This window comes from Tauraco erythrolophus, chromosome 2 (assembly GCF_009769465.1).
Source record: "Tauraco erythrolophus isolate bTauEry1 chromosome 2, bTauEry1.pri, whole genome shotgun sequence".
Classification (NCBI taxonomy): domain Eukaryota; kingdom Metazoa; phylum Chordata; class Aves; order Musophagiformes; family Musophagidae; genus Tauraco; species Tauraco erythrolophus.
This window is the reverse complement of record NC_141466.1, coordinates 79,072,372-79,095,643: the sequence shown is the minus strand read 5'-3', so window position 1 is coordinate 79,095,643 and position 23,272 is coordinate 79,072,372. Positions and strand designations below refer to the sequence as shown.

Here is a 23,272-nt window from a genome sequence, read left to right as displayed (position 1 = left end):
GTGGCAGCCCTTTTGTTCATATGCTCATTTGGCAGGTGAGGAAGAGGAGGCAGAGGTGGTTTTAGGCAGGAACAAACTGTGAGACCGTCCAAGAACTGGCAGCCATGGCTGGGATTGCCATCAGCTCTCAAAGCAGCTGTGGGACATACGGGATTAAAGCTGCTGTGCCCTTTTTAGGAGAATTTCAGGCAGCCTCGTTGCTTTGACTCTCAGTTATTGTCCCCCTCCTGAGAGGAGGCTTAAGAGAGCTAGGAGGGGAGTGAATCCCTCTCTCCAACCACAGCACCTGCTGTCCATGTGGGTGCAGGAGCCCAGGAAACCATCCTGGCCACTGGGGAGACATGGGTGAAAGGATGGAGAAGCATGTGGGAACACGCAGATCCATGGTAAGAATACGGGTAAAGTCAAAGGCATTGTCCAAGAGTCTCATCAGCTCAGCCAGGGCTGTGCCCAAAGTTTTCACCCTGTTTTTCATATCATAGGGTAGCATGGATGTTTTTCAGTGAGATTTGGCTGGATGTATTTACGTGTGACTTTTTCATAAGTGAGTGACACAAAATTTTGTAAGTGGACAGAGAAATCTCACACTCGTTTGATCTTCCTTTCTACCCCTTCTTGCTTTTCTTCTGTAACCAGAGCCAGAAGTTTTCTTCAAAGTGCTGCCACTACTGCTGCGTGCCAGAGCACTTTATGGGGCAGGCAGAGTTTGCTGGGTTTCTGCACTGCTCTTGGACTCTCTCATACTACAGTTATAAAGCTGTCATGGCTGTGTTTATAAGAGCAGGCTGCCAGCCATCAGTTGTGACTTTGTGCAAATATGGTTTTAGTTTTCCAAAGGACTAAAGAAAAATTCAGCATGACTGCTACTTTTTTTTTTTTTTAGATCTTAATAAAGTCATAATAACCCCAAATATGACTAAGCATTTTTTTATGGATGAAAAAAAATTACTGTGGAAAGTTAACTATTTGTAGAGAAAAAAATCCTCTTTTTTTTCTTTGAAGTCAAGGAGAGCTTTGCTATTCACATCGGCGCAGTCAGGAATTCAATGACTGGGCCCATGCTTCCAAAGATACACTATCTAAAAACTGTGGAGGAAGTTTTATAACCAACTTCCCTGGCATTTTTATGTCTCAGTAAATTACATATCATTTTTTCTGCAATAGTTTTTCAATAATAGACATATAATGCTGCACATGTTTAATTCTGCACAGGACAGTACATCCATGCATATCTATAATACATATGTATGGACATCAATATATATTAGAAATATATATGTCAACATATGTCTATATAGTAGAAATATATACAAAGCAAGACGGGGTTTTGATCCATAGCCCTCTCAGGAAGCAACGCTTACTCAGCTGGTTGCAGCCTGTTCTGCTTTTGGACAGAGACCAAGAATGAATAAATTAACTTGAAAAAAAAAAACATGCTAGGATAATTACCAGCAACTGGGGAAAAAAAAAAAGAAAGTTTATAATTCATAATTAATTTAATGCATTCTGGACAGAGCTGAACTGTACCAATGCCATAATTCACAGAGCAAAAGATGTGAATGTTTTATCTGTTTTCCTACAAAGGTCATCTGTGGTTTCTGCATGCCAAAAAAAATGCAAGGCTGCTACATCCAGAGCCACGTAAGAGGCTTGGCCAACGAAATTCTTACAGACATATCAGAAAATCTTAATCAAAATGCATTGACGGATAACGCCTCTCTCTTCTCCCTGTCCTTCCACACCTGCAGCACTTTGCCTGAGATTCTGAAGTCACTTTGTGAAAGCAAATTCTAACGTGAGTAAACGTGAGAAATACACTTGATCTGCAACTAATGTGCTTCCTGGAGATGCTCTCTCTCCTCTGGGCACAAGACCAAGGATGACAGACATTGTATATTAAACGTCCCAGGTACAGATCCAGCACGAGTTTGGATGTGTGGAGGTTAATCTGTTGCAGCTGTAAGTGGCTTAGGGTCATGAGCAGGGACATTTCTGAAAAAAAATAAATATAACTTAAAACAAAAAGAAGGGAAAGACACACATCTCCATACTGACGTGACACTTTGAGAATGCTGATGTTTAGAGAGGGGAAGCAGGTGTAGGAATGCAGGGCTGAACATGGAGGGGGAGCTGCAGCAGCACAAGCTTCCTGCTACGCATCTCGGGCCACTCTTGGCACTGGGTAATGCTGACCAGGACAGGAGAATCTCACTGGTGTATATGCCTCAGTCAAGGACAATAAACAGATTTATCCTTTTCTCTCTCCTTAGTCAGACTTCTCAGTTTGTTTCTTTCTCACCGGTTTCAGAGTGCAGTCCTCTAGTTGCATAAGATGCTACTCCAACATGATTAGAAAAGCTCATTCTGCATTGTGGGACAGCTGAGAGCGATTTCCTAACCTTGGCTGGTATCACAGAGATGCCTTGGCTTCCATTAGAAAAATAGTTCACTAATCACTGATCACCACTAATGATGGCCTAACTTGTTACTGCTCATCAAAACTCCGTCATGTCGCTTCACTAATGTACAATAGTCTCATCTGGTATATCGCATTTCTTGGCCAAGAAAGTTATATATAACTTTTCCTCTTGACAAACCCTCCTCCCCATCATTGACCTTTGTGTGCTCCCCTGAGCAACATAACATTCACAGAAAAGCTATTATAGCAACATTATGGCCCTTGAACAAGTTGCTTAACAATAAAGCATCTGGCTGTGGAAATGTGTGTTTCGACACACTCATCTCTGCTGATAGGTCTAGTTTCAAACTTACAAAATCATTAGTCCAGAATCGTATATCCTAAGAGGCATAGTAGGCTGTGGGCCCGGATTCTCTGTAGAACCTGTTGTGTGAACTTTATGTTTCCGGAACTGTCACTAGCATATACTTAATGAAGTGGAAAGATAATGGAATATTGGTATAAATCGATTGTCCATTTCTATACTCCTGTTGCCGCATACCTCTTCCTGTGTGCACTTCATGCAAGATCTATATTTATAGCAGGAAGGGTCCTGAACAAGCAGAACTGCTTAGGCTGGCTGGATGATTTATGAAGCTTATTTATCCCAGGTAAATAAAATCATATGGATTTGGGACCAGCTATCTGGTGTTTTGGAAGAGTGCCAATAATTACTGCTTGGGTTTAATCCAGAATTATACTCTAGGATTTGGGTGAAGCAATCCCACATTTTTTGATAAACTGGGCTAAATTCTCAGGTTTTCTCTTGCTTAAGAAGAGCAATGAGAAAGACCTAGTTAAGATACCAAGCTGTGGGAACCCAGGTTGCCAACTACCTGTTACAAAGCATGCACATCATGATGTCCCTCCCTGACAGGATGGGACACATCAGTCTCCTCCAAACACTGCCATCTCAAAGTCTTCACCTTTAGTCTCAGTGAAAATTTAGTTTAAAGTCACACATGACAATTTTGCACATGTATAAAAATGAATGTATGTGCATATATGCATGTATGTAGGCATAAAGGATACTACTGTGTACTGATAGACTAAGGTTACTATAGCTAGCATTTAGCCTCCAGACCTGGTTTGTTACAGAAGAGCAACCTTGTCCACATCTGTTGTCGTCACTGAACCATAAAGCCAAATGTCACAATAAACATGGTCTGAGAGCCAGGCACCACTACCCAGCACAGAACAAGGCAAATGCTGCAATGACATAACATTGTCATTTGAAATGCATCAGTCCTTTCAGTCTGTCAAGACCACTTGTCAAAGGACTGTAACTCTAACATATATTGTCCTATTTTATAAACCGTGATCTCAGCCAGTGTTTCCCTTATTTTGAATTTTGGGGCATATTTTTCCTCTATTGGGATGGAAGCAAATTTATACTATAGAAAATTCCAATTGTCTACATCATCTTCTCTTTGAATTGTAAAAGGAATTTCTAGCAAAGGAGCCAGAGAATGGGATCCTGCTGTCTCCGCTCACTCTGTCAGCTAAAACGTCATCTGCTGTGAAATACCATTGGTCCTCAGGCTACTGTCTAACATTTCCCACAATATTTTAAAGTAAGTGTGTTGCAAATGAAAAACCTGATTCATTGTTTCACAAAACTCTATTTGTGGCCCATGTTTTTCCAACCAGTTCACTTTTATTGTCTTGCAATTAACAAAGTAGGTATGGGCAGGACTGACAATCTGTTCTGGTGTGACACTTCAAGGGTGTTGCCCATCACATAAAGAGAACGTGTTTTTAACATGACTGAACGCTCAAAAGATTAAGCAAGCTTAGGAAAAAAACTCTAGCTTGAACAGGTGACAGTACCTCTGAGTAATGTGGTGAGAGATATTTCCCATTGTGTTTTGCAATGTTGTGCATGATTTTTAATGCCTTCTCTCCCTTTTTGCGTGTCAGGAGCCAACGTGGAGACTCAGGAACCACCCTGTAAGAACATAGAAGTCACAAATAAGGGGTTTGCCCTTTAACATTGGTTTACTTCCCAAAGTCCTTTGCCTTTTGCCTACGTTAATACACAACATACTGATTTTTCAGTCTTTGGGATACAGAAACTCTTTTGAGTAATGCTTTTCCAGCCAGTCTTCTGTGAAATATCTGATCCTTGTGGAAAAGAAAGAATAGACTATAGCGATACTCTGCAAAGCTGAAAAATAAGAAATCTAACTATTGTGTCTGCACAATGGATGTCAAAAATATGACAACCAACCAGCAAACAAGGTGCTGAAGAACAGCAAGGAACAATGAAAGTCAACACTAAACACATATAATACCAAGTACAGGGAGACCAGGAAACTTCTAGGAGTATCGTTATGAGATAGACACACATGCTAAAATGTGTACGTATTTTATAAACTGAACCCAAAGGAATACTACTGATTGGTGTTTCAGTTTCTGCTAGCCTAGAGTTAAGATGATTCACAATGTAAAAGTTCCCAACAGGTAATGTTTAAGGAAACTGCGCAGCAAGAGAGTATGTGGGTTAGTTTCTTTAGATCCAGCCCACAGGATGACTGCACTCCTCTGGGACAGATGCTCACCACAGCATAGTGCTCTGCCTTCTCAATAGCTGTACTGCCCAACTCATGGGACCTGCAGGGTAAGTTCAGGCTTGAACCAAGTACCTAATTAGAAGCAAAGATGGGGTCCCATGGCTGGTGGGAAAAGCAGACTTTGGCCAAGTTAACCAGATAAACAGCCAGCCTCAGGCTAAGCAGGAGCAGAGCAGGGTTCTGTGAAGGGCCAGATGTGAGTGACGAGAGAGGCAAACCCTGGGCAGAAAAAGGAAAGCAACATATGTCTAGCATTCACTAAAAAGAATTAAAAGTGCCAAAATCAACAATATGCAACGATCTTTTTCCTAACCTATAACATCTTGCATACCAGAGAGTTGGGCCCGCAGCAGGAGTTTCAAGGTGCTCAAATAGTGATTGAAATAATGAAAAGAGCAATGACTGCAACGTTACCAGTAGTAGAGCAGGAAAAGGAAGTTGGGCAGTGAAATGGCCAGCTGGATTCCCTGCCAGGTGGGAACCAGGTATGCAATTCCAGGGAGAATCATAATTCCCACGGTGAAGAATATCTGAATCGCGATCCCAACGATCCGCTGGTCAGAACCAACGATTTCTGTCACTGAGCAGAGAGAAAGCCAAAATAAATAACCCAGAAACAAACTTAACTCGAAAGCAAAATATTAGTGGTGGAACATAAGGAAGGATAGTGCTGTATCAGCTCTCAAGTCTGTCTAGCCCAACATCTTGCCTTCAGGAGTGTAAGCATGTCATCGAGGCTGTCCAGGGCAAGCATGGGTGACGCCTCCTCATCAATTCACCCACTCTTCTTCAGCTAGAGAGGTTTTTGACTACGTGTTTACTAATGCATTAAATAGGGCCAGAACAGGGGTTTGAGACTGCATCACGATCATGCTTAGAGGTAAATTGTTAACACTCTCCCTGGCACAGTTTTGGCCCATGGCCCAGACTAGAGGAAAGACTAGGAAAGGTCCCTAGTACAGTCTGCACAAAGGCCAGTGACTGCTTCCAAGACCACAGATGACACCAAGTTACAATTTGCATACAGGCACCTTGTCTTGGAGGACAAATGCCCTAACTAGGATGGACTTGGGTTATTCATTGTCTGCTGCTTTGTTTCCAAAAAAAAATATTACCAAGAGGAGATGTAGCCAGGCTGCTTGTCCTCCAAAAATCCCTCACTTTTCCTAACCAGAAAAGAAAGACGATAACAGCTCTTACCAATAACGTAGCATGTCATCCAGGTTCCCTTGCTAAACACACCTTGGAGAAAACGGAAGATCAAAAATACTGTAAAGTTTGGTGCGAATGCCACTATGATACCACATATCCCAACCCCTAGACAGGACAGCAGGTAGATGAGGATTCTGCCGTATCTGTTGAAAAAGGAAAAGAACATGAAAACCATAAAAAGACACAAAGATTATTTTTTCCTTGGCATCTCATTTTAATGCTAGATCTGAAAGTGCCTCTTTGAGACCAGCTTTGTTTGAAAGGGAGGCCACCTGAAACTTCATAGAGTTGGCCCTTGGGATATGGGACTCTCTTCCCTCACTGCCTTTATATCACTAATTTTAAAACTGATGATGTCCTCGTTGAGTCCCCTTTTATTTTAGAAAAGTTTGTCTTTTTGTATCTAAACTATGGCCCTTATGTTACAGTTCAGATTTTTGATCCAGTTGAAATAAGGGTAACTTTTGTTGAGGATATCCGTTGCCACAAATTAGTCTTCTGATAGTAATTATAGCCAGTTCTGTGAAAATAAGTAGTTTCTTGTTTAATTACTTTGTGATTTTCCACTGTTTTGTTTAAGTTTAGACCTCTTGCTTTCAAAGTCTGCCTAGCATTAATGAGTGTCATTTTCCAGAAAAAAAAAGGTCATCATTATTAATAGGTGTGCCCAAGATGAGCAGTAATTAAAAAAACCAAACCAAAACAAAAAAAAAAAAAAAAAAAAAAAACTCCCTAGTTTCATGGCAACTGTGTCCTTGGAACACAACTGGAAATTCCATTTTGATCTCTTCTTCCTTGTTATTGTTGCTGTTCTAAGAAGAAACTGTGAAAACTGATGTAGCTATTTATCTTATCAAAAAGTATTTGAGAGAATATTTGTTTGTTACTTTTGTTCAAAAGGTTTAATGAGAACAATTTATATGAGACAAAAATCAAGGTATTTTCAACCAGGTCTGTTCTTTTCAGTGCTGTCAAGGAAACAAGAGCCCACTGGTCTGGCTGAGCACTTTCCCCCAGTGCTATCAATATACAACATTCATAGTGGTACAGTAGTTACATTCTGCTTAATATACAAGTACTCCTAGACATATTATTTTATTTTTATAATTAGCTGTAATATTGCTACTCTTACACTGTCTCAAGGTGCTAGTATCACAATTGCCCAATCAGATACTCAGCAGAGACATCTTAAGTTAACTAGTGCCATGGCATCTTTCTGCCTTACTTTTTCCCTTAATACTATATCTCTTGGAAAGATTAGGTTTTCCTTGAAAGTGCTTTTGTTTGCTAGTTCAAAATTTATTATCTAAGATGACATTCCACATAATTCTGTAGATATTCCTGCCTACAAAGAAATTGTATTTTAAGTTATTATTACTATTGTCACAAATACTAAAGAAAAATAAAACTGGCAGGAAGTATTTTACAAACTGAAGAAATACACTCTGCCACCGAAATCGTCAGTGGTGCCCTCAGCCAACACATAGGTTGACTACTGTTAATTATCAGCACAAAGCACAAACCAGGCTCCCTCCTTTACTCTAAGAGCAAGGTAGAGCTTATGGGAGCTCCCCACTCCAGGGCAGGTTGTCTGCTCAAGCCTGAATATCACCCACATCTTTTCCTTGGTATTCATCCTGCTCTAACACAGTTGAGGACTGGCTGGAGGGAGCTATGTCCTCAGCAGTAGGTGTATGAATCCAGCTTGTGAATGGAGTTACCACACTGAGTCCTTTCCTTCTTTCCTTGAGTAGCTGCTTTCTTCATCAATGATGCCTATTAAACATCCTCCAGTAAACATCTGTCCATAAAACTCCTCTGAATGCTTCCTTTTCATTTATGTGTCCTTTTGCCCTTCCTGGGTCCAGATGTGCACAGAAAACATCGGAAACGGCAAGAAAAGCACTTTTCATGACATTTTGACGTCCAAACAGGATCAGTAAGTATGATTGCATGAAGTTTCCGGCCCAAAAGGAAGCAAAGATTGCATTGACTGAGTTGTGTTAACCCAGGCTGGGGATGTTTACCCAAAGCAAATTAAATCTCCAAAGTGTTGACTCATGCTTATTGCAGGTGACACTGCAAGTGATTTCACCTCTGGAAAAATCAAAGGACAGCAGCACTTTTATACAGTACCTGTCTGCAGCGTAGCCCAGGGTGAACGCACCGGCCAGAAACCCCAGATTGAGGATAGCCTGTGAGAGATCCAACATCCAGGCATTGCCGCACACAAGGTTATACTGCAGGAACAAGGGAGAGGTATAAGCACCCTAGGTGAGTCATTTATCATCCTCAGGGTGAAAAGTTATAGAAACTGCATAGTCAGGCAGGAAGGGGAAGGGGAAGTTCAAATGTGCTTGTCCAACAGCAAGCATCAGTGAGCCAGGGAAGTGCCGCCATAGCAAGCGCTCTTCAAGCTGCCGTGAAGACAGAGGGAGTGCTTCTCCTTGCCAAAACTGATATATCAGTTATCCAGACATGGAAAGCAAATTGCTCTTTTGCAAACTAAACACAACACTGCTAAATACGTCAGCAAGGCAAAGCCATGACTTTGTTTAGTGCAGAATAAGGGTACACAGCTTTAGCCAATGAAAACATCAGTTTATATAAATGGTTTGATTTTTTTTCTTAGTGCCTTCTAGATAAAAGCAAAAACGTGTGGTCTCTGAGGAATATGAAAACAGATCTCAAATCAATTTCAGACACTCTGAATATGTATTTTATTGGTGTAACTTTCCCAGACTTTTCTATTCCTTATTACTGCAGTAGCCATAACTCACTAATATGATGTTACATTGGGTGCGTGTCTGAAGAATTCATTAACAGCGATGGGGATGGGAACGGGCGGAGGTGAAGGGAAGAGCAAAGTGGGTGAGAGGAAGGAAGACAAAGAGACTAGGAATTAAAACTCAAATGAAAATAAAAATAAAGTAGTTATCCAGACAGCATGTCATTGGAAATTACTTTAGAGGTTCTTCGAGAGCAAAGAAATACCAACAACTGCCTCCCAAGTTTTGCAGACCTTATGGGAGTCGGGAGGTTTCAGTCTACGCCAGGGGTGACCTTAGGAATGATGCGGCTTCAGGACCAAGGGAAACCACACACAATAGCAGTTACCATCATTTACCCTAGAAAGACCCTTTTGTTTTTAGGCATGAGTTGTAAGAAATCTTTTTATCACTAACAAGGTTCTGGTTGCTGAAGCATACCATGTCATGTTTGTGCTCACCAGAACACATACCACAATACTAGGGCTCAAACACTGTGCTTGGACGGGCTGGCCGCAGGGTGGGTTAGGAAGAAGATTAACAGCCTTTTCTGCCACTCACAATTCTCTAGACTCTGAAATTTGGTGCCACGAGCCTGAGCTCCACCTTAGCCCGTTTGCCTGCTGTAATGCCCTGCGAGTCTTGCCTGGGCCTGGGATTTCAGAGGTGCCTAAGCAGGAGATACAGAGGGTACCCAGACTTGGATTTCACTGAGTCTGAATCTGTATCCAAAAACCTGAAGTAATACTCTTAAATCTTTGATTGTGTACCTAAATAAGAAACCATTTCTTTTAGTATTCTGAACTCCACACAAGTGTACACTCATTTCTATGGGCTACTCTTCACTTTTTAAAATTAAACTCCTCAGTTTTGGTTCCAGATGCCCTATTAGCACTGTCACTGACAGTAACTACAGTAGAATCGTTGTTAGTTATGATGATTTTACTGGAAGTCCAGGATTTGGGTTCTTTTGTGGCTTTTTGTTTTTCTTGAAGTCGCAGGTCTGGGAATTTTGTGACTGAGAACCACACTTTACAGCTCTCACAGATGTTCAGAAAAACTTGGCTAGCAACCTCATAGGTCCCCAACCTGAAAGATGTCGCATCCTCACTGACTTTAAACAAAGTCATGGTTTTGATGTCAACCTCATTACTCCAGGGAGCCTGACTGGCCACCTTTCAGCCAAGCCGGGCCATCAGCATCTGGCTTTCACTTCTGTAAATCTTCAGCAGGATCTGCAGAAACCTCAGCTTCCTCTGAGAGGAATAAAACCTACTCTCAGTTGTCATACTCCAGGGCTATTGCAATGCTTTCCTAAAATAGCCTGAACATGGAGCAGCACTTTCAGACTTCAAACACTGCTTAACCTCTTGCTTCTTGAAACTATGACAACTCTGGCAAACAGTATCAAAAGATGCAGCTTTAGAAAGCAGAGTTTTTTCATGAGAATGACCATTAAAAGGAGATTTTATAAGGCAATGCAATTGACTGTGCTGATGGCAGAGGCTGGGGCTCTCAGAGGAACATCTGAAACCACCTATATAGGTCAATACAGCTTACCAGAGGGCTAAAAACCACCTACAAGAAAACATCCGCTTCAAAATTGTGCTGCTGAGGTGTACCAGAAAAGGAAATAATCATAGAATCATAGAATGGTTAGAGTTGGAAGGGACCTCAAAGATCATCTAGTTCCAACCCCCCTGCCATGGGCAGGGAAAATCCTCCACTACACCAGGTTGCCCAAAGCCTCATCCAACCTGGCCTTGAACACTTCCAGGGATGGGGCATCTACAACTTCTCTGGGCAACCTGTTCCACTGCCTCACCACCCTCTGAGTAAAAAATTTCTTCCTTATATCTAATCTAAATCTACCCTCTTTCACATAAAGAGATCAGCAGAGAGGGCAAGCAGGAAGAGTGGCTTCACATGAGCTCACGGAAATTCCTCTGACTTAGTCAGAGCTGTACTGAGCTAGGCACATCTCAGGCCACGTGTCTGGTGAGGGTGTCTCAGCAAGGGCCCATGCTGGACACACTGGTCCTGCCATGTGTGTACCAAGGGCACCATCTGGACAGCTGCTGGACTTGTATAAGCACAGAAAGGTATACACACTGCCTGGTTGGCGGGTCACTGGCACAGCTCCCCTGGTCAGCTTGGCCTGCATCTCAGGTGCAGGTGATGCAGTCAGGTCCTGAATGTCACCGCTCAGCTGAGCTTTCGCACCACGCAGCAACATCTCTCCTGGGACCTCGAAGCACTGAACTTTCTTTCACTCTCCTTGCCTGTCTCACCACAAAGCTGCACGCTTCCCTGTGAGTTTTTGGTCAGATTGGTGCCAGCAGGAGAGACCCCTGTGCTCTGCTGTGCATATGGCAGCTCTAGTGAGAGCTCAGTGCCCAACACCACAGACTATTTTACAAAACGCTCTTTTGTTTCATGCCATTTCCTACTGGTGGCTTCGGAGCTGTCTGTGTCATGCTGGCTCTTCCCAGCCGCCCTCCCGGGCTCTCCTACAGGCTGTTCTGCACTATAAAAACCCTCTTGTGTTTTTCTGTGGGAGACGCTGGGGGTTGAGTACAGCCTGGGTGGAAAAACAGCATCAGGGAATTGCTCCAGTGACTTTGCTCAGTGCTTGCAAATACAGACTGAGCTGTTGCTTAGGGTCACTCTTGCTGCAGCCTACACCTCCTAGAGTAATTAGATGCTTTAGGTAGGAAGGGACCTCTGAAGCCCTCTGATCCAAACCCTCACTCACAGCAGGACCTGCTTTGAGCTTACATCCAAATTTACAACAAAGCTGGTTGCTCTAGACTTTGTCCAGTCAGGTTTTCAGCATCTCTCAGGGTGGAGGCTGCACAGCATCCCTGGGCATCATTGATCTTCCAGAGTCTCATCTCTGGTGGGGCTTTTAACTGTCCTCTGCTCTTACCAGGCGGAGAGCATTTCCCTGCTCATTTTACTCTGGGTGTCACCTCTTTTTCAAAAATTGTTTACAGCAATGGAGTGTGACAGAGGCCAAATTCAACTTGCATCTGTGCCCCAGCCCTGAACACTGTTTAACATGAACCCTCACACCATTATATTCTGCTTCCAGCAGACACTTGCGGAGTGACTCTGGGAGTATCATTCCCCAGAGCGGCAAAGAGGAGCCCTCCCTCCTCTCTGCTACCGGTCTCCAGGTATAACAGAGAAAGCTGAGCCCGTGGTCTGCAGTGAGTCGTCTCCCAGTGAAGGTTAAGATCGCTCAGCATCTCACAAGCAGTTTAACTCCTTGAAAGATGAAGACCTTGGAGAGAAATATCAGGCTGGTAGATCAGCAAGGAGGGCTTTGTACAGGAACAAGTTAAAGAGCCCTTCACAGACCTGCCAGAGTCAGAGAGCAAAACATCCCCTGACGCTTGTGACTGCTCCTGAACAAGATGGTTATGAGAGAGGACTCTCTCCCATAAACCAGAATAGCTAAGGAGAGAATAGAGAAGGGAGTAAGAGTGTTATTGCCTCACCAGAAACAGTGATGAATTAGTTCGAGAACAAAATTATAAGGTGCATATAATAACAAAACCATTAAACCAATGTCAAAATGAGATGATTTTTACATGGACATAGTGTCCATACATAAAAGCATTGTAGATCACTTCAAATCCGCTTGCCCCTAATTTTAGTCATCTATTTCAGAGAGCAAGCCCCAAATTTCTAATACCTGTAAGATGCACTGGGATTATAGCTCTCCCTGAGCTGACACATCAGGTTTCCCAAGACCCAGGAAAGTATCCCAGCAGCCCAAGTGACGGCAAAGGGATCTTTGGCAGTGCCAGGCAGGCAGCTGTCCCACAGGAGGAAAGATGTGCTTCCTGCAGTGTTGCAGGACGGCATCAGCCCAGCACCCTCAGCACACTGCGGAGCCACTCTCCTGGGAAGGGCTCCTGCCCTTTGAGGAACAGAGGGAAAGCTACAAAGCTCCCAGGGTGATGGTGGGTGTCTGCTCTGGGCAGCACTGGACCATCCCCAGGCAAGCAGTCAGCCTGCCCCAGTGCTCGCTGCAGGCACTGGCCTTCAGGGTTTATACTTCTGATCCTTTTTCAAAGGGTGTATTTATTTTTTAAATAATTTGAGCTCTCTTTGCTGTAAACAGGCAATGAATAAGCAGGCATGAAAGAGAGCAGGAGAATGAATGCATGCCAGAAAGAGAGAGGGTAAAACATCTTTACCAGCGAGGACTCTTTTGTCTGAACAGCGGTTTCAGATGATTTAGGTGGCAGCTAAAAGAAGCTCTTGGCTAATGATACAGTCAAATATTTTGAATATTCTGGAAAAGATGAAAATACAGAAAACTAAGAAACTATGAGCTCTTTCTGAAGAGATTAGCAACAATATACTAACTGTACTCTCCTAAGTTAGTTCTGCACTTTGTTATTTTCCAAGTATTTAAATAACTTCTGGTACAGATAAGCATTCTCAGAACTTTTCTGTTTGCTTGATGTAGCACCTAGCATTTAAGTCATCACCCTGCTAATGTCTTGCTTTTCGTTTGCAAACATAACCTTTAGAGGGGAATGTAACCTTTAAAAGAGAATTGCACACCCTGCAGAGATCTTTTTTTGATTCAAGCCTGCCTGACAGACCCACATCATCCCTTCAGCTGTGATCTGGTCTCCTTGTGGCTGTTAGTTATCCCCATTTGCATCACTTGGAGGAAAAGCATCTGTATCTGTTGACCCAGGATTTCAACCTGTCTCCAGTTAGCCAGTAGTCCTCCGATATGACACTACCCTGAAACATCTCCCATGTCCCTTGCTAGCAGCCTCCACAAAAGGGAGTGGAGTGGTGCCTCCTTTCTGTTTCTGAATGGTCATATGCCTGTCCACGCATGGGCTGAAGTTTACACTCCTACTGCATGGGCTGCTCCTATGCCCAGGCAGGTGAGAGTTGGGGCTGTTCAGCCTGAGAAGAGAAGGCTCTGGGGTGATCTTATAGCAGATTTCCAGTACCTAAAGGGGGCGTACAGGAAAGCTGGAGAGGGACTTTTTACAAGGGCATGTAGTGATAGGACAAGGGGCAATGGATTCAAACTGAAAGAGGGGGGACTTTGATTAGATATAAGGAAGAAATTTTTCACTCAGAGGGTGGTGAGGCACTGGAACAGGTTGCCCAGAGAAGTTGTAGATGCCTCATCCCTGGAAGTGTTCAAGGCCAGGTTGGATGAGGCTTTGGGCAATCTGATGTAGTGGAGGATTTCTCTGCCCATGGCAGGGGGGTTGGAACTAGATGACCTTTAAGGTCCCTTCCAACCCTAACCATTCTATGATTCCAGGATTCTATGATTCTATGTTGTGAGGAGCTCACCAACCAGGAGCACTTCCATGCAAATATACAGTGGCATTAAGGAGCAGAAGAGTTACCCCTGGCAGTAACTATTTCCCACTGTGAGTAATAGGAGATCCCGTTCCCTGAAAGTACATGTTCTTCTCATAACATACCAAAAAAATCCCAGCATATGGTCTTTAAATGTCACAGACTACCTTCCCATGATCCTATTTGGTTTCCAAAATTGGTAACATTGACAATCAAAAATGTGAGGGCTCTCTGTCTACACCACAGCTGTCTAATTTTGGTTTTCTTTGTTTTCCTCCTGAATGTTCCAGTTTGGCACCTCCAGGGAAGAAAAGCTGTAGCTCACACTCATTGAAAATAAGCTGTAGAAGTGATGCGAGACCAGTGGCTCATTGCTGAGCATCACACAGTCCTTGACAAGCTGGGACTCAGATGAGGTTTCCCTTGAGAAACATCACCTCTACAGCTGCAAGAGCACACCCCTGCTGCTGCAACGTTTGGGACATATTCTGCAGAAAATTTTGGGAGACGTTGGAGTGAGGAGAGCTTACTGTCCTGTCCTCTCTGTGCTTCCATTTGTAGATGTCTCCGTCCGCAGTGTCCTCACCGTGCATGTCTATGCCATGAAGCAAACATTTCTGATTTCACTTGAATAAGCTCACCCATGACAACACAGCAGAAAGCAAACGTCACCATGCCCTATCTTCAGTCCCCTTTTCTCCATAGACTTGAAATTTAATTGTTAAAACATTTACTGCAGTGGTGGAGGAAGGATATGGAAAAGGAAAGGAAAGCCTTAGGGTCTTGAGGCCTGACCTGAGGCCTATTTGTTGACCTGCCTAGCACTGGCTATACCTGGACCCTGTTAAAACCTGGCTGGCTGGTTCCACATTGCAATCATCAAGCAGGTGAGCTAGCTCAGCTGGCCAGCTCCAGCTAAGGATGCATCCTCTTCCTCAGCATCACCATGCTCTCTGCTAAGCCCCTCACTGCAGAAGCGCACGCACCCAGCACAGCCCTGCAACTTGTCTCTGCATTCAGTGCTGGGCTCACCTGCATGATTTCTGGCCATTATATGACAAAAAGCGTCATGTGCCTGAATATGGCCTCCTTCCATCTAGGGAGCTGACTAAAAAAGATTGTGCTGCCCAAATTGATAAATAATCCACATTTGCACTCCTTCTCTCTTAGCCTGGGCAGTGAGCTGCTGTCCTGAGCAGAAGTGAGGTGCTGCCAACAGAGACAGGCGGCAGGAACCAGGTCCTTCAGGACATCCATCTCTCTCTATAGTGTCCTTAACAGACTAGGAAAAATCAGTCCCTTCCACTCTGATGGCCTCGCAGCATGGGCAGCCAGACACTGCTGCTTGGAAATACATCCCTGAGATGAACGTTTTCCCATCCAGTAGAGGCTTGAACATCAACATGAAATCCCAGTACAGTAACAGCTGTGTGACTGGAAGGAACCGCGCTGGTTCACTTTGCTGATCTCTAAAGCAGGAGTGACCCACCTGAGGGAGGTCTCCCTGGGAGAAGGAAAGGTTTTGCACTGGACCCCTGTAGCTCGTTAGTGGAGTAATCTCTAAGAAAGGTGTGGGAACTGGCTAAGATGAGAACAGAAGAAATGCTCATACATTACTAACGACTGGGAAACACAGGGGCTGTGGCAACTTCTGGTTTCTTCATAGCTTAGGCAGAAGGCAAATGTTTTCCATTTTAGTTTGACAGGCAGATAGATTGCAAATTTGTAATTCCCTGAGAGGCCTTTATGCACCAAGCAAAATTCCAAACACTTCAGCGCACCTGTCCCTGCAGAAATGCATTGCTTTAAACAACAACATGCCATTAAAAGCTCATTAAAACGTAGCAACTTTGAGCAGGAGTTTGGAAGCACTTTACTGCCTGTTACAATCAAATTTCAAAATGATGGATGAAACTCTTTGGTCAACAAAGAGATCTACAGTGATTCCTCAGCCCAATTGCAACAGCATATTGAGAGCCCACACACATTTTCAATGGCATTCATAGAAGTGGCCAAAGAGAGGCTGGTTTACCTTTCCATTCCCAGTGACAAACAATTTGGGCCAATATTCATTGTTTAAGGAAACCTGGGGAGATGTAGATTGTGGCTGCATGTTCCTTACTTGTTGCTGGGCAGCACTTCTCCATCTCCCTTGTCCTCTGGGCTGTCGAACTGCTATCATACATCTTTACCCCAACAAAACACCCTGCAAGCACATGCAGTGGAAAGGAGTGAATTACCTTTTTTTCTCTCTTTCTACCAGAGTGCTAAAGAACTAAGGAAGGACACTCCATGTATTGTTTCAAGCTGAGCACTTACCAGGACAAATAGAGACAGCTTTTACCCCGCTCCCATGGCACCATGGCTCAAGGCCTGAGGAACAGCTTAGCTTTGAAAGCTTTGGAGGTTTCTCTCCTGTGCATGGCCCAAGGCCCAGCTGGTATCTTCACATCCCTGCCATTCAGATCACCTGGACTCCTTGAGTCTCCTGGGACAGAAGACCTATTCTGTCCTTCTTTTTGATTATGTCCGTTCATGGCCAAAGCAAGAGGAAGGGAGAGAAACTTACCATCTCCTAAAGGAGGGAAAACAGCAGCCGTCCTAAAAACAAGAAGAAAAACCAAGGCCTGAACCCTCAGCTAGTACTAGCTGGCTCATTGGCAGTGACAGAAACGTAGCCTCACCAGAGTAACCCATGAAAGGAACTGCTCCAGCCCCTCTCATACTGGGAAAGCTTAGTTAGATTGTCGTAAGAAATTCACCAATTTCTGCTCCCTCTGCTCCTCTGTCTGCCCTTTTTCCCTTTCGCTCCACTACTTAATATTAATCCCACCTTGACAATGGAAATAAGACAGGATACTGCCATGCCAATGAGAAGAATCACACTAGATCAATAATTTGAGGGTGAATTGTGTTGTTTAATGCCTTGGAGAAGGACAGAAAAAGGACCAGCTGTGCTTTTTCCACCCTGAACTTGCCTGCCATGTTATCTTCTGCTTTGAGGAATTGTAAGAACTATGAGACAAACGTTATTGCTTTGCTTACAGGTTTCTCTGCAAATGCTGGCTGACTTGTTTTCTGAGACAGCTGGTAAGCAGAGGAGTAAGAAGATTTATTCCTAGCAGGTGCAATAGGATATGTTCAGATGATCAGTTGTCCACCTCAGACCTCACACTTTGGTAATAAATTTTTGCCAGGTCTCGAAATGACATCATCTACAGGGTGAAGACTTGCTGCAGACAGGGTATATTGGAATCCGTCCCTTCTGCTGAACTCCTGCCAACAAAGGCTGCTAATAAGCCTAAAATATGCCAGCTGTGCTGTAGCTGCTGATGACGGTGTAGACTTCCCTCTTCCTTTCATCCACGACTGCAGGCCACTCAACCTGCAGACGCGGCTGTAATTCATGCACATGCCTCTAGGAGTCATCACTGCCAGAAACGTCTGAATAAAATGGTTGCTGCTTTGGGAACTATCACCAGCTGCCCTTCCGCGGAGCACTAGATTTTCGCCACTGGGAAGAAAGTATGCAGTGCCAAAGCTCAGGAGTATGGAAGGTCAATGACTCAATCTTCAGCACAGTTTCCGGCGGAAATTAAGTTTATTGACTTCAAAAATTCAGTTTATTGACTTCTGTATGTCCTGTCACAAGGCTCACCTGGCAGGAAAGGGAGTCAACACACTTCCTACTTCGTTACAGGGCACAGGGGGTGACCTGGGCTCCCTTGAAGACCTCTGAGCCAGAGCATGAGGCTGTGCCTCCCCCAGTCCACCATAGCCCCCCAGCACCCCTGCTCTTCTGCCAGCTCCATCCACTGCACAGAAAGGCTGTCCTTTCCTGACCTCCTCCCCCCGGGAGAGGTGCTGCTGACAGCAGCCTTCGCTCTCGAGCAGTGTCAGCCACCTGCTACGGCCAGCATCATTTCAGATGGCATCAGCTGACGTGAGCCAGGCAGGGATTTAGCTTGATAATTACCCCCTCAGCTTCCTTCTCCAAGCAAAATATTAGAAGCTGCTGGGTTCCTGTCCCGACGCTGACGCACGCAGCTGCGTCTTCCAGTTTCACAGGGAGCTGTGCAAGACCTACTCAATTAAACGGGAGCAGATCGCACCAGGGCAAGGTCCTCTGCGCAGATCCACCACCTGTGACACCATTGCGTCGGAGGGGTCACTGCCAAGTGTTACACGTAGCGAAGGACTTCGCTGGTATCTTGAAACCTTTACATCATCCCAGCTCTGGTTTGCTCTACTCTAATTCAGGCACCATTGTGCTGGGCTGAGTGTGCAGCACCAGTGGCCAACTCCTCTGATCCAGATTGCCCTCATGGAAAAGCCTGACCTAAAGCAATGGAGTACAGAGACCCTTAAGCATGCAGAAGTAGAGACCTCCTCTCAGAGCCCGTTAGACATTAAAAGAAGATTTTAAAAGGGAACCTTTAGCAGTGCTCTGTCATCTGTCACTGAACCAAGCTAACTGGCTTTGCCATGTGTTGCTCCTGTGATGTTTTCTTAATAGATTTTGCTCTTCTCAAATCTTGAAGGAGGAAAGTCCTGGTATGTTCTCCCAGCACCCCACTGTACCCCAGCACTGAGACTTAGGATTTCTGCAGCACCAAGTGATGCAGCAGGCACCTCAGGAACTGCTTGCAAAGCAGTGGGTGCTTTTTATGGGTCTCCATTCCCTGTTTTTCCTCTGCTTCCTTCTGCTGATGCTACTGTGAATACCTTTGCAGAAGATAGACACCCAAGACGAGAGAGCAGCTAGCGAGCAGCATTCTCCAGTCATGCACAAATCAGAGTGAAGTTAGGTGCTGCGATACCATTCATTTCACAACTCCTCATGAATCAGTCCCTCCAGACATATGATTTACCTTCTTCAGAGTTCTCAGAACTGGTTGCAATAGCCTGCGATTTGGCTACCAGACCTGCTCTGTGATACAACATCTTTTCCCCACAAAGGCTTTACATGCCTGCGTTTGCCCTTGGCCTCTCCTGCTGCGTTGCAAATCCACATCAGGTCTGCACTTGTCATAAGCCTGGAAGAACTCCTTCGATATCCTGACTTGGTTGGTTTTTTTTTCTCTCTCCCTGAACAGATGTGCTTCAGATTGTCATGTAACTCGTCCTTTTAACTTTGTCTCCCTGGTCACTTCCACTGTTGATTCAGCCAGACATAAAATGCCAGAAATCTTAACATAGTTGAAAGAAACAGAAATATTTCTGTACATATGGAAAAAAGGAAGCGTTTACAAGTAGACACATGAGAAAAGACATGTTTGGAGATCTGGTTAAACAGAGCACAGATCTGCTTAAATTGAGTCGTGATTTGGTAGAGTCTCAGCTGAGCAAAAGGAGACTAAATTAAGTCTGGGGTTTAAATTGTCTTTGCTGGATGTGTAACACATCACTAGATATCAAGCTCCATTTAATAGCTGATCTCAAAGCAATTGAGTCAGGATATGCATGCCGTGAGCTTCCTTTTTAGATGAAGAAACTGATCCTCGTGAGATGTGATTTATCCAGCAAATGTTACAAAACTGGGAGCAAGACTCAAGTACCACAGATCACAGCCCAGAGCCCTCCGGCTGAGGTGCCCCTGGCCAGCAAGAGTCCCTCTGGAGCAGCAGTGACACTGATGATGGAACCTGCTGGCACCCCCTGGCACAGGGGACAGACAGTCCCAGCCTGCTGCTACTTGCAGGCTATTACTCCCTGGCTTTCCCAATGTGCGCCTTTGGGAACACAGGTGGGGAACATTACCACAAGCATCCCTTCATCCCTTCTCCCTCCTCTGGCCCTGAAGGGTGTCCCCAGGAGAAGGAGGGGCAAAGGTGCAGATGCACAAGGTGTTTGCCAGAGAACATTGAACTTTCACTCCCATTTATTGCTGCAACACAAACACTGCTTTTATCTACTCTTAGCCATAGCCAGTGGCTCAGCACTGCTGGAAAGTCACAGTGGCTTTGCTAGATACAAAAACTGCTGCCATAAATGGACTCTGAGCACAATCTGATGGACACAACTCATATGCTTTCACCTACAGCAAGACTGAAGGGGAAAAAAATGAAACAAGAAAAGGATTCTCTGTATTTTTATTTTTAAGCTCTAAGGGGAACAGCTAGCACAGACTGCCCAGGTAAAAGACACCATGACCTAAACCCTCCCAGTCCCCCCACAGAGGTACCTCAGAGCCAGGCTGCAGCTCTCAGGCAGCATTTGTCCTCCTGCCCACCCAGCCCTGGCTGTCGCTGCCAGCACGGGCAGAGATATGTCATTATGTCATTCACTTGTGGCCCTCTGAACAGCCTTGATGTCAGCAGTCACACACAAAAGGCAGTTCTGAAGCTTTGCTCTAGGACCAGACAGGTGCTCTGATTTATCTTCTCCTGAACATAGATCCTGGCTAAAGCTGCTTAGGTTAGATGTGGTGCTCAGGGCACAAAGCTGCTGCTCTGAAGAGCCTGAAGCCTGATGGCAGATCCAGTGGTCCCAGCTGGATGAGGGAAGGATGGTGAATTGAAAGGTCAGGATAGGCACCGCTTTTGAGTTCAGTGTTTGCTCAGGGCTTCGCCTGCTGTGCCCTGCTCTGTGTTTCAGAGGGCACAGCTCCAGTGCAAGCATCTACTTAAAAAACACAGCAGGAGGCTCATGAGACAGTCAGGACCCAGAGCCCACAGCTGTGCTGACACATTTTGCGGTGCACCTTGACAATTTCCTAGCCAACCCCTCTAAGCACACTTCATGTTTTTCATCACTGCATTGGTGACGGTTACTGTCAGGATGACTTTAAAATACATACTCCTAGTGTGCAGCCTGTGTGCTGGAGCCAGACCACAGCACATCCACGGCACGACTACAGATTACACAGAGGATCTCCTAGGAAAGCTTCTTAAATGGCCTTTCACAGTCTCATGAAAAAGCCACTATATTTGCCAGCGCTCACTACTAGTGGTAACAGTCTGCAGTTCTCTGACATGTCAGGAAAAGCCAAATGATAGCTTCAGGCGAAAATGTGTGTTTGTGGGGTTTTTTTTTCTGCTGACTATAATTATGATAATTTCTGCTGACTCCTGTTAGATCTCAGAAGGGCAGTCTGCCATCAGTTTTTTTTATCACCTGCAGACTTAAATGTTCAGTACTGGAAATACTGAGAACAGAGAATAAACAGTGATCCAGATCATCAGGTGGTATCAGCTACACTTGGGGTTTACACCACCAAAGTTGCTGGCCCAAAATGGAGCACCAGAAGCCTCAGCTGCAAGGACTTAACTCTTTATTTTAATCTGACATTCCTTCTGCAACAGAGCAATCTTTGTGTGGGGTGTTTGGCTTTGCATGGCTTTGGAGAGCCATCCTTCAGATCAGCTCACCTTTCTCTAAAATTTTGACGCTGACACTTAGTCATAGCTGAGCATTATCCCAATTTGCTTGTGACTCAGAACGAAACAAATCCAGGGAGGAAAACCAGCCACCAAAGCAACCACCCTTGCGATGGCAATCCCATTTTACTGCCACAATCCTGCACCGGGACAGAAGCTGCTGATTAGAGGACGGAGACTTTCCTTACCTCGCTGACGATGGATGAGTGCGGCTGTTTGTACACCCAGTTATCGTGGCATGTGGCGAGTGGCAGGTTGCCCGCACTGCGGTTGCCGTAGCGGGCGAGCGGGCTGGCGCAGCTGACGGAGGTGTCCCAGGCGACGTCCAGCCTCTCGCACTCTCCGCCGGAGGACCTGTTCCCCAGGCGCAAGGGCAGTACCGTGAAGTTTTGTTCCTCTTCCAGCGTCCAGCCACATCGTTCGCTTAATTCAGCTGCCCCAGGGATCCTGCACCAGTAGCTGCCTGGTGCCTGCCCGAGAAAAACTATGCTAGCGAACAGGAAAGAAAAAGTTACGCCCGTCTGGCAAAGGAGGAAAAAGACCCTCTTTTGAAATCTTCCGAATTCCCCGGCTTCCTTCAAAACCTCATCGAAAGATGGCATTATGTGAGGCGGTCTGTCCACTCGGAGCAGTCCAAGAGATGGGAGAGTTCGCTTTCACACTTCGCAATGACAGCTGGCACTCCCTCTCAACGTGACCGTCTTGCCTCCCCTCGCTCCTCTCTTCTCATGTGCGCGCACACGGGCACGGACACGCGGGTGTGCAACACCGGTAGCATGAGCAGAGACAGAACACGGCAAATCCGCAGGCAGGCATGCAAGCGCGCCCAAGCACACACGCGGAGACTCAGGGCATGTCAAGTGGCGGGGAGGAGTGCGATTTAAAGTGCACAAACATATTGTAGGAGAGGAGGGGCGTGCATTTCCTATTCATCCCGAATGTTAAACAGATTATGTAATAAACTCAGTTAACTCCTTCGGGGCAGGCGAGACACAAATGCCAGCTCCCACCATGGCCGCGATAAATTAATAGGTGCAAGGAAAAAGCAGAGAGTTAAACAGGAAAGAGTGCGGAAGCTGCTGCAAAAAGCAAAAGTGAGTGATGCAGCTTCTCTGCGGGATGGCAGGGGCAGGAAGAAAGTTGTTTCGAAGAGAGCTATAAAGTCTTTCCTTTAGCAAACAGAAATGAATACTGCGGCAGTGTTTAGTTACTTCTCCAAAGTGCTACTTCACCATCTGTACAGATTTAATTTGCAACAGTCTTTCCTTGCTGTAGTGTAAACAAAGAGGCTCACAAACTGCACCAGTCCAAAATCCAGGATACTTTTTTCAAAGCTGGACCTACTTGTTCAAGGAGGCTTTTATATAACCTTGTTAATTTTAATTTCCCAAAGTCTTCCAAATATTTAAAAGATAAATGGCTAGCTTTTCTTCCTCAAAAATGAATGGAAAACAAGTTATTTTACTTTTCTGTTCAGCTCTTTGTTTGTGTAGAGGAAGAAGGGAAGGGGGAGACAGGACTGGGATGAAT

At 44.9% G+C, this 23,272-nt stretch overlaps 1 protein-coding gene across 1 annotated transcript in view; it reads right to left on the bottom strand.

The window, feature by feature from the left end:
* Positions 1 to 22,344, bottom strand: part of SLC22A3 (solute carrier family 22 member 3) — a 29,576-nt gene extending 7,232 nt beyond the window's left edge. Inside the window, exons 1-5 of the mRNA XM_009982092.2 lie at positions 21,931 to 22,344; positions 8,380 to 8,483; positions 6,232 to 6,386; positions 5,446 to 5,611; positions 4,289 to 4,406 (exon numbers count right to left, since the gene is read on the bottom strand). Coding sequence (XP_009980394.2) covers positions 4,289 to 4,406; positions 5,446 to 5,611; positions 6,232 to 6,386; positions 8,380 to 8,483; positions 21,931 to 22,344 — 957 coding nt within the window. The remainder of the gene's footprint in view (positions 1 to 4,288; positions 4,407 to 5,445; positions 5,612 to 6,231; positions 6,387 to 8,379; positions 8,484 to 21,930) is intronic.
* Between the last annotated feature and the right edge of the window lie 928 nt (positions 22,345 to 23,272).